This window comes from Crocuta crocuta, unplaced genomic scaffold, assembly GCF_008692635.1.
Source record: "Crocuta crocuta isolate KB4526 unplaced genomic scaffold, BGI_CrCroc_1.0 scaffold466, whole genome shotgun sequence".
NCBI classification, from domain to species: domain Eukaryota; kingdom Metazoa; phylum Chordata; class Mammalia; order Carnivora; family Hyaenidae; genus Crocuta; species Crocuta crocuta.
Genome location: NW_027529672.1, coordinates 3,247,371 through 3,262,449, shown reverse-complemented (window position 1 = coordinate 3,262,449; position 15,079 = coordinate 3,247,371). Strand labels below are relative to the sequence as shown.

General features: G+C 48.2%; 1 protein-coding gene across 3 annotated transcripts in view; it reads left to right on the top strand.

Moving 5' to 3' along the window:
• Nucleotides 1–4,784: 4,784 nt before the first annotated feature.
• The window catches only part of CUNH10orf90 (chromosome unknown C10orf90 homolog), a 226,865-nt gene continuing 216,570 nt past the window's right edge, over nt 4,785–15,079 (top strand). For all 3 annotated transcript variants that reach the window (XM_077762970.1, XM_077762973.1, XM_077762969.1), the window contains exon 1: nt 4,785–5,601. In XM_077762970.1, the coding sequence (XP_077619096.1) occupies nt 5,362–5,601 (240 nt within the window). In that variant the 5' untranslated portion in view covers nt 4,785–5,361. The remainder of the gene's footprint in view (nt 5,602–15,079) is intronic.

The window sequence follows — 15,079 nt, the reverse complement described above, 5'->3', positions numbered from 1 at the left end:
GTAAGGGAATGGCATTCATCAATCAAACTTGCATTCTCTTCCTAACTGGATTAAAAGGTGCCAGATCCCACGATCGGCTGTTCTCCATCCTTCTATTTTGGCCCAGGACTCAGCAGACGGGAAGAAAGAGTAGGAGATATACGTTGCATCAGCCTTATGTGAGGCAGCCCTGTGAATTGCACACATCTGTTTTGAAAAGATGATGGTGTAGATGCACGGTGCCTTTGAGAAGAGAAAAACTTCAGCTCCCACCTGATGAGTGAAGCACCCATAAATAAAAATGCCATTTCCCCCAAAAGGGAAACCAAATTATGAATTCAGAAATTCATAGTCATCTGTTTTTATTGTTGCCTAATTCTTTTTAGATCTGCACAGGCCCTGCAGAAAATCAGCTCTGAAACTCTGCATAATTAGGACCTCTTTCATAGTCGTAAATGCTAATCCCATTGGAGAACAGATTAAGAATTCACAGGCATGAATTTCTGGCATCAGGTACCTGCAGTTCCTTTTCTTTTTGAATAATTCATTATTTAAATACTTCGCTGCACATCCTATGCAGCCTTACATGCTGTATCAGGGCAAGGGAGAAATAAGAGATTAATTTCACATATATTTCAACACTAAACACATTCCAGGCTCGTTTATGTTGATTTGGTGTCATTGGATAGCAATTGCTAACAATGTTTCAGTTTTAGTCAGTCACCCCAGGGACCAATTTAGGGAAATTTAATAGAATTTCTGCAGGACATTAATAAGGTCAGGGAGCTAACTTTTATAGTTGACTGAGTTATTTGGTTTAAGGAAAAAAAACCGCTAAGGACTCAGAAAAGTCGTTTTTCCATAGAGTGGGGAATATTTGCAGTAAATACGGTTTCAGTTAGTGCTTCCCCGTTTTTGGCCACGTGCTTTTGTGTGCTTGGCCACAAAATGCATGAACGGAAAGTGAAAAGTGGTGTCCTGCAATTGACATTGGCCCCGTAAGGCCAGCCAACGGGGGTTGGCAGTACATCCCTGGTCCTTCGAGACTCCACGCCGTAACTTCCCCTACGCGAGGGTTTCTCGGGGTCTCCATCAGCTTGGTGCAAACCTCCCTCCCGGAAGGCGCTCACCGGGCTCTGAGGGATTGCTTGTGCAGGTGTTTGTCTTGCTGCTGAGCAGTGAGCTCCTCGAGAAAGCGGTGCTATTTTCATCTGTGTGTCCCTGGCGCCTGGCAATGCCCGGCACACACACACACGTTGCCTGCGTTTGTTCAATAAATGAATTAATTTTCCAGGACTTCGCCCAAGCTCTGTTGGTTGCAAGCGACAGAAACTCAATTCGAACGGCGTCAGCCTCAAGGAGAAGGTAGTGTCGTGATACTAGAGCCCTGGGGCGCCTGGGTGGCTCTGTTGGTTAAACATCGACTCTTGGTTCCGGCTCAGGTCATGGCCTCACAGTTCGTGAGTTCGAGCCCCGCATTGGGCTCCGCCCTGCCAGTGCGGAGCCTGCTTGGGATTCTTTCTCTCTCCTCTCTCCGCCCCTCCCCTGCTTGTGCTGTCTCTGCTTCACTCAAAATACATAAACAAATGTAAAAAAAAAAAAAGATAGTCTCTCTCCCTGAACCCTTAGGCCGGAGCCAGGACTCCAGAACCATCTGGACACCTGCTCCCTCCACCAGCAGCGGCTCCCTGACCTTTGGGGGTGAACTAGCTTCGTGTGCATTTGTGCCTGGCATGTCCTCCTTGCACTGTTTGTTTTGTTTTTTCAATTTTATTTATTTTTTATTTTCTTAAATTTATTTTTATATTATATATTATATTAAATTTATTTATTTTTTTAATTTTTTTTTTTACAAATAGTTTATTGTCAAATTAGTTTCCACATAACACTCAGTGCTCATCCCCACAAGTGTCCTCCTCCATGCCCATCCCCCCCCCACATCCATCAGTCCTCAGTTTTTGTCAGCATTCAAGAGTCTCTCATGGTTTGCCTCTCTCCCTTTCCCCCACCATTTCCCCCCTTCTTCTCCCCCTTGGTCCTCCGTCAAGTTCCTCCTAATCCTCCTATACGTGCAAACATATGGTATCTGTCCTTCTCTGCCTGACTTATTTCGCTCAGCATAACCCCCTCAAGGTCCATCCATGTTGCTACACATGGCCAGATTTCATTCTTTCTCATTGCCATGTAGTATTCCATGGTATAGATAAACCACATCTTCTTGATCCATTCGTCCGTTGATGGACACTTAGGCTCTTTCCATGTTTTAGCTATTGCTGAAAGTGCCCTTGCACTGTTTTTTAATCCCACATTACACACTTGCATTTGAGTAGTTTGAAAGCATGTATACTTTCTAAAATGTCCACATACCTCCAAGTGCTTATGGGTCTGCCCAGGGATGGATGCTATGTCCATTCTCTGCTTGGGCAAATCGAGGCTGCCTGGGGGAGCGAGTCCTGGAATTTGGTGTCTGGTTCGGTTCCTGTTTCTCCTGAGCGGTCTTCCTGTCTTATTAAAAGACTGGGTCTGGCCGTTGACCACTCTGAAAGTACTTGCCCTTTTGGGGTGATCTCAGCTGGTGTTTGTCGAGCGCATGTCCAGCCCCAGGCTGTCCTGAGCACTTTGCGTGTTCTAGCTCCTTCTGTCTTCATAGAAGCCCAAGGAGCAAGGTCCTGTTGTTACCCCACTAGACAGATGGGGACACTGAGGCAGAGGTGATGTGCAGTTCACCCCAGGTGGCAGGGCCCATGCTGTGAGTGCCATAGGCAGTGGGGGCCTCTGACTTAGAGACTGAGCTCTGGGCAGTGTAGTAACGACTTTGGGGGCCCTGCTGAGAATGAGGAATGCTGGTTCCAAGGTGAGTGTGAGCCCCCCCCCCCAATCCTCCTCAGTGGACTGGGTGGGAGGAGGCCTCCATCTACAGAGGGTCCACAACCTTTCCTGGGGTGGCCTGTCCTGGGCCAGGGCTGCTCTCTGCTCTGTCCCCAAACAACCTGGGTCCACAAGACCTTACCCGCAGGGCTGTCAGAGCAGCCAGGGAGCTTGGTGACGAAGGGACTGAAGGCCGGTGGGAAGGGGCTTGTCCATAACCACGTGCTGGTTTGGGAGGGCCCATCCCCCAGCTGTGCTGCTTCCCTCCCCCTGGGCCTCCGCTTCCTGCCCCGTGTGAGGAGGGACCTGAGGTTTCCTGCCAGAGCTGTGGACCGCGAGTTCTGGAGACCTGCACACGGTCACACAGCGCTTTCTCTTGTGGCTGCAATGGCGGCTGGAAGCCCAGATCCTGCCCGTGGGGCCTTGGGGGGCGAAGAGCCCCCTGCAGCCTTGGCCAGCCAACACTGCCTGTGGCACGCGGCTGTCACCAGCGGCCAGCCAGCTCAGCAAACCTCTCATTGCTGGTCTCAAGGCAAGTGAGATGGGCAGTTCGGTGGCCTCTGTGTCATATAGGGTCCTTTGGAGTGCTGTGNCTCTCCCCCTTGCCCGCTCCCTCCCTCCCTCCCTCCCTTCCTTCCTCACCTCCTCACCTCTTCACCTCCAGGCTTGAAATAATGGCCAGGCGGGGAAGATAGGCATCAGCAGGAGCTGGTTCAAATGGTGACTGTCTGGACCTAGGGAATGGTCTCACACCCCCAAAGAACCAAGTGGGTGCCCTCTTCCCTTGCTGCCCTGGTTTCATTTTATTCCTCTGTTGCTCACATTCCTTCCCTGGCTGCCTTCATCACGGAGCTTCCCAATCTAAGACGGCGCCCCGTGGCGTAACTCACTGGAGTGTCCAGCGTGGCGCTCGGGCTTGAATCTCGGTGTGTGGCACTTCCCGTGGGACCCGTGCCGCCATCGGTTGGGACTTGACAGTCTCTTTGGCGTCCTTGGCAGGACCGCAGGGAGAACCCACGGCGTTCTGCTTAAGGAACAGTGACCCCCACTTGATTGCGTGGGTCGTAGTGAATGTCTGTGGGTCTGATGACTTAACACTCAAAGGGGAAGGTTGGCCTAAATTATGTCTGAAGTCTTTCCTCTCCCTCTTTGTTTTCATGCTTGGCTTCAGCATTCCCATTGCCTCAAAAGGTGGACGTTGCGCACTCCCAGCCCGGGTGCTGGTCTCTGCCTAGAGCAGGAAGGGCTGTGGTCCTGGGCCAGGGACTGACGCTCTGGTTCAGGAAGGGCGTTTGGAGTCACTTCTTCATCTGGCCTCCCTCACAGCTCTCAGGTGGGGCTGGAGGATTGTTCGAGGGGCTTCTGTGCTGGAAGCCACGAGGAAGTCCCTGCGGAGCAGAGCACTGTGCGTGGGGCACGGCCACCGTGCGTGTCATCAGCTTTCTCCTGGCCTGGCCCTTGGTCCAAGGCTTGTAATTTTCACCTCTCAATCACTGGGTTAACAGAAATGGTCCTGAAACGTGAAGTGAAGTGAAGTGAAAAGGAGTACATCACACGCCTGCATTTCCAACTGATTCACGAGCCAGTGATTCCCAGCACTGTGTAGATCTTCACTGCATTCTATGTGCAGAGAGGACTGTGTAGAAAACATGCAGCCACACTTTGGAGATGACACCTGTGTGACCGCGTGGCACACTGCTCTTTCCTCCTTGCCTGGCGCACCTGAGCCTCCCAACATCCCTGTGAGTGGCAGGTATGATTGTCCCAGTTTTCCTCATGGGAGACTGAGGCTCAGGGTAGTGACAGCCTTTGCATGGTTGGCTTGGGACCAGAGCCGTCACTAAGCTAGTGCGCCCCCTCCCCCCTCCCCCCCTCCCTTGGGACGCAGTGCTTCGTAACAAGAGCCCTGCTTTCCAATGCCCGTTTGCAGCCTTCGCTCCTTCTGTGCCCGGCTCTCTTCTTCACTGGGACGTGTTTCTTATCTTCTCCAGGGCTGAGGTCACTCTTTGTGTCGGCAGGAGTCTCCCCTCGCTCCTTTCAGTCCTGGCAAGAAAAAGCAGGAATTCTAAAAAGCAGCAGTGATCACTCTTGGTTCCTTTGTACAGTCCTGTAAATAATTCAGCTGGATTGAGGGGTCTGACACTGAGAACATATGGAACCTCGAAGTAACCGGCGAGCTCTGCGTGCAGAACTTGAATACAGAGGGAAAGAGAAATGTGTCTTTGAAATCAGAGACGACTTTGAGTGACCTGAGAACACAGGTAGAAGCGCCAGAGACAGATGGGCAGCAGCCGGACAGAGCACGTAAAGGTCACCCTCAAGGTTTCCACATACATATCCCACACGCTTCGCAGCTGGGATCTGGGCACGGCCAGCCCCGGAGCTGGAAAACCCCGGGAGAGGTCCCAGCGAAGGCCCTTCCCAAGGCCCTGCTGCTGCACTCGATACCTGGATCAAACAAAGAAAATTGTGTTTGCCAGGCTCACCAGCTGAAGTCACAAGATTCCAAGTATCATGCAGCACTCTGAAATTCCTGCGAAAACGCATCAGAAGGGGTATGCTGCCTGCCCCGCGGAAACGGCCGTGCATCGGACCTTTCAGATAAAAGCATTTAGTACAGAGTTGAAAAACCATGTGATGGTCATGGATTTTGTGAAGAGTAACTGGTTCCCCTCGCAGAGAAGAGCCAAAGTTTGCGTCGTCCATGTGTATCAAGGCCTGAAGACAGCTGAGCAGACAGCTAGCAGATATGAGGTATGGCTGAACCTGGGCAGGAAGGTGGGCGTACAACCTAATGTGGAGGAGTGGAGGTGCCCTGTCATCAGACAGTTCAGGCGTTTTATCTGGTCTGATAAATTAATCATCTGTGTGTAGTGTTCCCCAGCACATTTGGAAAAGACGCATTCATCTCTTCTTTGAGTTTGGGAAAGGGGGGAAGCGTATTGGAGGAGTGTAATTTACACAGGACACACATCTGCATTTGCAAACATTCAATAGTGACTACCAGTTAATTTGTATCCACATTTAGAAACTGCCGTCTCTTTCTGTGAGTTAAGTATTCCTAACTCTGTAGGTTCAGAATTCTCTGTCTTTAAAAACAAATTCCTATTTGTTTTCTGTGTTATGCAGAAAAATATCTATGAGTTGCCTTGATCGAATTAAAATAGAATGATTCAAGCTAGGACTGTAAGAATGGTCTTTTTTTTTCTGAGGGTGAGCTCTCATTTTCAAACAGAAGCTACTCTGTGGAGGAAAGAAAAGGAGAACTTTGGAGTCTAGAATGTCAAAGTGAGACAGATACATCGCTTGGAGACATATTTGCATTCTGAGGCTAGAATAAGCCAGGAGCCACTTTCTTTCAGAAAGTAAACACGCATGAAATCTGATCAGCTCCTCATTGTACATGGACTGCGTTGTGAATGTCTAGTAATTGACTCTTATATACCTCACTTACCTCTTGTGATAAATGCATATGCAAATCGCTCATGTTTTATGAAATGGTGGCCTTTCTGAATGTTGATGCCGTTGTCAGGAAGGCCTTCCCATGAATGCTGTAAATACTCCAGATCTTTTGTTCCCCACCCTGGTCTTTATTATTCCAGGGCAGCGTGAGAACCTGTTCTGCAGGGTTAAAGGCTGACTTCTTCCAGTTCCAGCCCTGGGATTGTGAATTTCCATGTTCACAACAGAGATATAAAGGCCACAGAAATAATGGTGTTAATTAAATTCAGTAATAGTTGTTCATTAGTTCATTGCCCAATCAACCAGAGGAAAGGTGTGCAATTAGAATATAATTGAAAGAAACCCGAGATATTATTATTCACAAGTAATTAATCGGACGGGGACAGAATTTTATCATTGTATAATTTTCATTGAGGTTATTTTTCAGTCCTCCAGAGAGAGAAAAACTTGTTGAATTATATCATCTTGCATTTTACAGAAGGGTTCCTGGCTCCAGTTTAAACCGTAAATGACAAAGAGCAACCCTTGTGTCCTCATTTTCTTATGCATAAAATTCATTTATTCCTATAGCAACACTGAAGGTAATAATGTGGAAAAGTACATCTTTGCAGGAGATTGTAAAAAGCTTTCAGTCTACTGACAGTCATAGCTGCCATTTTTTTGTGGCCCCAACAACCCTTCCCTTCCCCCTTACGATGATGACCAGTTACAGTCAACAACTGGAAGTTGTGTGCCCTCTGCTCTAAAGTAAGCTGGAATCTAAGATGGTGTGCTAAACTCAGTCTGAGACCTTCCTGCAGCAATCAGGCTGCTTAGCTGAGTGGCGCTCACTGGGTCTGTGATTTGGGAAGCGGTCTAGGCAGGGCCCACTTTGCTCAAGGGCAGACCAAGTTTGAAAGCCGAGCTGGGATCTGTGTCTCCTGCCCCTCTTACTTCTGAGGTCTGCTCTGTTAGAAGCAAACATTTCACAGTTTAAAATATTCCATATTCATTGAAGTATTCACATAATTCCCACTGGGGCACGTCAACACCATTTAGATTAGGAGACCCAGGAAGAAGTCGACTTCCTTGCTCAATTTCCAAGCTGAGCTGATGATAGAGCCCAATTAACAGCCTCTGGTCCCTGTTCGACTTGGCCCCACTGACCCATTCTCTCTCGCCAAGTCCAAGGCCATCATTTAGGCTGCCTGGACTGTGACCGTAAAGTACCTGGTGGGGGATGGGGGAGATGAGCAAGGCCACTAAAATGAACTGTCAATGCACAAAGGTGCTAGGTTAGAGAAACTAGCTACTTCTCCAGTAAAAATAAATTTTGGAAATTTTGTTTCTGCAAAAACCTTACGGATTTCAAGTCTGTCCAACGATGATTTACAAATCTGTACGAGCTGAGTTTAACATCTGAAGCTGGCATTTCTCTAAAACCGTGGCCCTGGTCTTGGGCCATGTTCATGCTTGGAGACACGCTGCCTCTCATCTGAGATAAGATCAGGCTTGCTCTGGCCCAGTGATGATCTAGCCACTTACTCATCTGCCTTGTAATAGTAACGAACACCAGATCTGTTGTCCCGAAGGTGATTAGGATGGGAAGCAGATGGTGGCGAGGGTGTTGAAGATCCTTGTTTGCAAAGCCTTGGTCCGTGCTAACTACAAAATTGCCCCAAACTATTAAAAACACAGAGGGCCCTTCTCTCCTTGCTTTGATACCTGGTAACTTGCAGACAGAAAAAGAGCCAGAACTGAGTTATTTGAGCTCGGGTTGCTGTCTGTGTTGCAGGCATGGCCACATTCTGAGTGAGAGTCCTTACAAAAGCAGAGTGTGGATGGTTTTCACTCTAGGGCGGGAAGGAAGCACTTGATGTACTTGTATCTTCTCATTGATTGTGGAGAACTTTCTGATGATAGGCACAGGCTGGGGCGTGCGAGCCAAGTCTCATCCTATAAATGTATTACATTTAATCATTAGAGGAGCCAGAGAAAGTTCCTGTATTTGGTAATTGCCTTTTGGCCATGCTTTTTAAGATTTTCCAAAACCTCTGTGATTTCTATCTATCTTCCTACTCTTTTTTGTGGGGGGGGGGAGGGGATTTGGCATTCGTGCTCAATTCTAGCTGAATATAAGAATCATGGTAAACTTTTTTTTGATATGCAAAAATAGCACACATTTAATGTATATATTTTGATGATTTGGGGCATATACTTACATCCATGATACCATCACCATAATCAGGGTAATAGACATACCCATCGCCTCTAAATATTTCCTTGTGTTCTTCCGCATGCTACTATTTTAGGGGTTTTTTTGTCTCTCTTTTTAAAAAATTTACATCCAGGTTGTTATCATATGGTCCAAAAATGATTTCAGGAGTAGATTCCTTAATGCCCCTTATCCATTTAGCCCATCCCCCTCCCACAACGGCTCCAGTAATCCTCTGTTTGTTCTTCATATTTCACAGTCCCTTGTGTGTTGTCCTTCTCCCTGTTTTAATATTATTTTTACTTTCCTTCCCTTAAGTTCATCTGTTTTGTACCTTAACTCCTCATATAAGTGAAGTCATATGATATTTGTCTTTGACTAATTTCACTTAGCGTAACACACTCTAGTTCCATCCACATTGCTGCAAATGGCAAGATTTCATTCTTTTTGATTTCCAAGTAGAAAAAGTGGTGTGTGTGTGTATATATACACACACACACCACTTTTTCTTTATCCATTCATCAGTTGATGGACATTTGGGCTCTTTCCCTAATTTGGTTATTGTTGAAAGCGCTGCTATAAACATCGGGTTCATGTGCCCCTTAGAAACAGCACATTTGTCTCCCTTGGATAAATACCTAGTAGTGCAATTGCTGGGTCGTAGGGTAGTTCTAGTTTTAATTTTCTGAGGAACCTCCACACTGTTTCCCAGAGCAACTGTGCCAGTTTGCATCCTCCCAGCAGTGCAAAAGGGTTCTTCTTTCTCCGCATCCTCACCAGCATCTGTTGTTGCCTGACTTGTTAATGTCAGCCATTCGGACAGGTGTGATTTGTGGTTTTGATTTGCATTTCCCTGATGAGGAAGTGATGTTGAGCATTTTTTCACCTGTTGGTTGGCTGTCTGTATGTCTCCTTTGGAGAAGTGTCTATTCATGTCTTTTGCCCATTTCTTCACTGAATTATTTGGGTTTTGGGTATTGAGTTTGCTAAGATCTTTATAGATTTTGGATACTAATCCTTTATCTGATATGTTGTTTGCAAATATCTTCTTCCGTTCCATTGGTTGCCTTTTAGTTTTGCTTATTATTTCCTTTACTATGCAGAGGCTTTTTATTTTGATAAGGTGCCAATAGTTCATTTTTGCTTTTGCTTCCCTTGCCTTTGGAAATGTGTTGAGTAAGAAATTGCTGCGGCCGAGGTCAAAGAGGTTTTTGCCTGCTTCCTTCTCTGGGATTTTGATGGCTTCCTGTCTTACTTTAGGCCTTTCATCAGTTTTGAGTTTATTTTTGTGTACGGTGTAAGAAAGTGGTCCAGGTTTATTTTTCTGCATGTCAGTGTCCAATTATCCCAACACCACGTGCTGAATATCCATTGGATATTCTTTCCTGCTTTGTCAAAGATTAGTTGGGCATACATTTGTGGGTCCATTTCTGGGTTCTCTATTCTGTTCCATTGGTCTACGCATCTGCTCTTGTGCCAGTACCGTACTGTCTTGATGATTACAGCTTTGTAATACAGCTTGAAGTCTGGGATTGCGATGCCTCCAGCTCCGGTTTTCTTTTTCAAAATAGCTTTTGCTATTCAGCGTCTTTTCTGGTTCCATACAAGTTTTAGGATTGTTTCTTCTCGCTTTGTGGAGAATGCTGGTGTTATTTTGATAGGTATTGCTGCATGTTATTTTTTGTTTGTTTTTGTTGGTAAGAATACTTCACGTGAGATCTGTTCCCTTACTGTAGAGTGCATAATGCCACGTTGTTAACTACAGGCACCCGTGGCAGGTGGAGCCCTGTCCTTATTAATCTGGACATTCTATCCTGCATAATGGGAGCTTTCACCCTCTGAGCCAGCCTCTCCCATTTCCCCTTCCCTGGCCCCTGGCGACCACCATTCTGGGTTTTTTTTTTGCTTCTGTGAGTTTGACTAGTTTAGACACCTCACTTGGGTAGAATCATACAGTACTTATCCTTCTGTGATGGCTTATTTCAGCATAATGTCTTCTAGTTTCATCTGTGTTGTCACAAGTGGTATGATTGTCTTCATTTTTTGAGCCTGAATAATATTCCCTTGCATGTAGATACCACATTTTTTTTTTTTTACTTTTTTTAAAAATGTTTATTTAATTTTGAGAGAGAGAGACAGAGCACAAGCAGGGGAGGGGCAGAGAGGGAGGGAGACACAGAATCCAAAGCAGGCTCCAGGCTCCGAGCTGACAACACAGAGCCTGATGCGGGGCTTGAACCCACGAACCATGAGATCATGACCTGAGCCGAAGTCGGACGCTTAACCGACTGAGCCCCCCAGGCGCCCCTGTACCACATTTAAAAAAAATCTGTTCATCTGTCATTGGACGTTTGGGTTGTTTTCTTACGGTAAACTTTTATTTTTATTAAATTAAATTAATTTAACTTCCAGTTGACATGCAGTATAATACTGGTTTCAGGAGTAGAACCCAGTGATTCATCTCTTCCATACAATACCCAGCGCTCATCCCAGCAAGTGCCCTCCTTAATGCCCGTCACCCCTCTTGCCCACCCCCACCCACCTCCTTCCATCAGCCTCCAGTTTGTCCTCTGTATGTAAGAGTCTCTTATGGTTTGCCTCCCTCTCTGCTTTAATCTTAATTTTCCTTTCCCGGTGTTCATCTGTTTTGTTTCTTAAATTCCACGTATGAGTGAAATCATACGATAGTTGTCTTTCGCCAACTGTCTTATTTCACTTAGCCTCACACACTCTAGTTACATCCACATTGTTGCAAATGGCAAGATTTTATTCCTTTTGATCGCCAGGTCATATTCCATTGTGTACATATACCGCATCTGCCTTGGCTTTTCCTTTTGGTGAACTTGAAGCAACTACATATGTCTAAAGCCCAGCCAAGGCCATTGTGACCCAGAGCAGGGGTTTGATTTTGTTGTGCTCCTTTAAAGAGAAGTTTGTTCTGGCATGAGGTTAAGTTACTTGAAAATGGTCTGATCCTCCTGAGGCTTACTTTTCAGCAGACTTTAGTGGAGAGTATTGGTCTTCAATTAGTAATGATTTTGCCTCCAGGTGATACTTGGTAAAGTCTGGAGACATTTTGGTTTCAACAACTTGGGGAGGACGCTACTGGTGCCTACTGGGAAGAGCCCAGGGATGCTGCTAATTATACTACAGTGTCCAGGACAGTCTTCTGCCAACACCAGCAAGGAATTTCCCAGCCTGAAATGTTCATGGTGTGGAGGCTGAGGAACCCTGGTCGAGGGCTAATTTAGCCCCACTGTCAAGGACTCTGTTAATGTCTTGTGTGTGCGAGACCTTTCCACCAGGGCCAGTGGGAAGGTCAACTGTTTCCAGCTCTGGGTAAATTTCTGGGAGTGCCTGACCTACTACTTCCTGGCGGTTCTTTTTCTGGCTTCGTGAAGTTTTCCCTCAAGCATGCGAAAATCAGTATTCGACCAAAGACTGGAGGAACCCGCTGCTGGTTGCTAGAACTCTTCTTCCCTTGCAGTTCAATGCTTTTCAGTACTTAGCCCTCAGATTCTGGCCGGCGCGGCTCCTCTGAGTCGTGATCTCTGCCTCCTCCACTCAGTGAGGCTCCTGGCTGTCTTGAGTTTCCTCCTCCTCCTCACCCTGGAAGCTTCCTCTGGGTGGGGACAGCTACAGGGCTCCCTGCTCTCATGTCCCCTCCATCCAGGATTGTGGACGCCCATTGCTTTTCACCCAGTGTCTGACCGCTGTTGCCTCATAGCTGTTGTCTGTTTATTCCATCGTGGCTGAATCAAGAGTGTCTCTGGGTGGTTTGATGTCCCACTGTCATTGAGAAATGCCACTTTGGGCTTTGCTGAATGTTTTCCAGTGGTTGGGGTGAGTCCTTAGGTCACAGGAGAAAGTACTCAAGTTTTCAGTGCTTGGGCTTCAAGATAACTTTCTTTAGGGAATGAAGCAGGCAGTGAGATGAGACAGGAAGTAAAACAAACATTCCCTTTCTTCTCATGTATCCCAAAGGGCATGAAATGATTTACCTTTTCTAAACCAAGCTGAAGAGATGTAGCCAGACTGGAGTCTTCAGAATCTCATTTTTCTTCCTGAAGTCTCGGCCCACCTATGAGATTTTTGCCAGATTTGCTGGTGGCTCTGGCTGTAGTGAAGGCACAGAGCTCTCCATGTCAAAAGGGTTGAGAAAAGGCCATTTGACAAAGGACAACACACATTTCTCTTTTTTTTAATGTTTATTTATTTTTGAGAGAGAGAGAGAGAGAGAGACAGAGCGTGAGCAGGGGAGGGGCAGAAAGAGAAGGAGACACAGAATCAGAAGCAGCTCCAGGCTCTGAGCTGTCAGCACAGAGCCCAACGTGGGGCTTGAACTCATGAACTGTGAGATCGTGACCTGAGCTCAACCAACTGAGCCCCCCAGGCGCCCCAGGGCAATCAGCATTTCAGTTAGGCGTTGCCACCCCACAGACAGATCAGGCCACCTGCCTCACCTCCGGGACCTGCTTCCTGCCCGAGTGTTTCCTTGGTGCTCCTCCAGGAAAAACCTCAGCCACTCACCTCGCTGACAGTGGCTCGTAGTCTCCGTTCAAATGCAGGAAGAGGGAAATGATGAAGCGCCCACCCTTGGGTCTCAGTGCCGCCCACCCTTCCAGCCCCTCCCTGCGTGTGTCAGTGGGAGGCTGGACGCCAGAGGGCAAGGTTCTCAGGAGGCACAAGGGGTCAGAGGGCTGAAGCCCGTTTGGTTGCACAGGGCAGCACCTCTGCTGATGAGGTCTCCAAATTAGCCGCGCTACGAATGCTTTGTTATCGGTGACGTGCAGCTGGACCCAGAGCACTTGTCGTCTCCTGAGGTCTGTGTGACATTGCTGTGGCCAACATCCGTCGGGAAATTGGGCACGGGTGGGCCCCCACGTCCACATCTCAGCCAGAGCAAGGGCAGGGCGTTGGAAGATGAACGGGGTGGTGTGGCTACGTGTGAGGGTGCTGGGCTGAGTCTTCTGGGGTCTTGCTACATGAGTGACCTTGGAAAGTTTCTTGACATCTTCGAGCCTTAGTTTCCCCATTTGTGCTCATGGAAGCGTGATGATATCTACCTCCTGGGTTCGCTATAGGGATTAAGGGAGATTATTTAAGGGCTAAAGCCTCAGGCCTGGCACAGAGGCACATTCCATACAAGTGAGCTGTGGCTGTGGAAGTTCCGATACCCCTTTTTCTGCCATCCCCAACCCTGCTCTGAGGCCGTGGCACAAAGCTGTGGCCCCTGGGACCAACCTGATTGTAACGGGTGCTTTAAGGATCCTGGTCCTGGCAAGCAGCCCTGTTTAAATTGGGGTGGACGTCCCCACCCCTCCTTCCCCATGCTGAGTGGCAGGCGACAGGGACTTCGGACCTTCTGTGCTCTTGGCTCAGGGTAATCTCCATTCCTCAAGCAACTCAGATAGTAGTCAGCAAGTTGGCCCTGAGCTGAACGTCCAGTTTCCGCTCAGAGCCCACCCAGTTCTGTGGTCAGCTGCGAAGTCCACCTTTGACAAGACACCGCTGAGGCTGCGAGTCCCTACACGTATGATCCCTGTCCGGCGAAGCCGGGGCCAAGGCAGCAAGTATTAACAGGGCGTTTTCCATGTAAGATGCACCCTCCCTTGGAAGATCTGCAAGGATGTACGGAGTTTACCACCCCAGGAAGGACTGAGTGGCCTTCACACTTCAGTGTCCTCCAGAATCCTTAGGAGAACGTTCTAAGAATGTATATCCCTGGGCTCTGGGAAGGCCAGGGTCCAGAAACTCCTGTTTTTAACATGAAATCCAGGTGATTCTGAAGCAGGTGTGAAATCGTGATCTGGGATTTCCGGACTGCTATTTCCCAGTCATAAGAACCAAGGAAACGACGAAGAAGCCCAAGGGACTCGGCTGTGTTGAGAAGGCAGGAGCCAAGGGGCGTGGAGTGGGGGAGGGAGGCACGGCCAGAGAGGACGGTGGCTGGGCCACTGTGTGCCGGGATCACCGAGAGACAGCGACGGAACAAAAGGGCTGTTGTTCGATCCCTGAATTGCCTCATTGATCCTCACCACAGCTGTGTAAGGCACATGAGCCCTGTTTTTCCAAAGAGAAAGTTCTGTGAGCCCCGACAGCAGATGCAGGCTGCACGGGGACACGGGAGCAGTGGGAGGAAGGCCCACCTCAGTTATGTCCAGCGCTGAGGTGGTGCTCCTGGCCTGGCGTTGGGGAGCGGGGACACGGGCCGCAGTGGGTGGGGCCCAGGGGCCTTCAGGGCTGACCGTAGGCAAAGCACCTGTGCTGGAATTGGGTGGTAAGAGGCAGTGATACACCTGCTCTCCATCTGCTTTAGGAACCGTTCCTTCCTATGGCTCTTCACCAGGCCCTGCCTTCTGGTTCTTCGGGCCCGCGCAGGGGCTCATGCCCCTCTGTGCTGTCCCACGCTCACGTCCCTTTCTGGTGGAGCAGATGGATTAAAGAGGAAATATTGGGCCGGCCTGTTTAAAAAAATATTTATCAAGGCCCTACTCTGTGTCAGGAGCTGTGCGAGGCGCTGGGGACACAGACGTCCAAATGGCAGGGCTCCTGGCCCTGCGTATCACCTGCTGA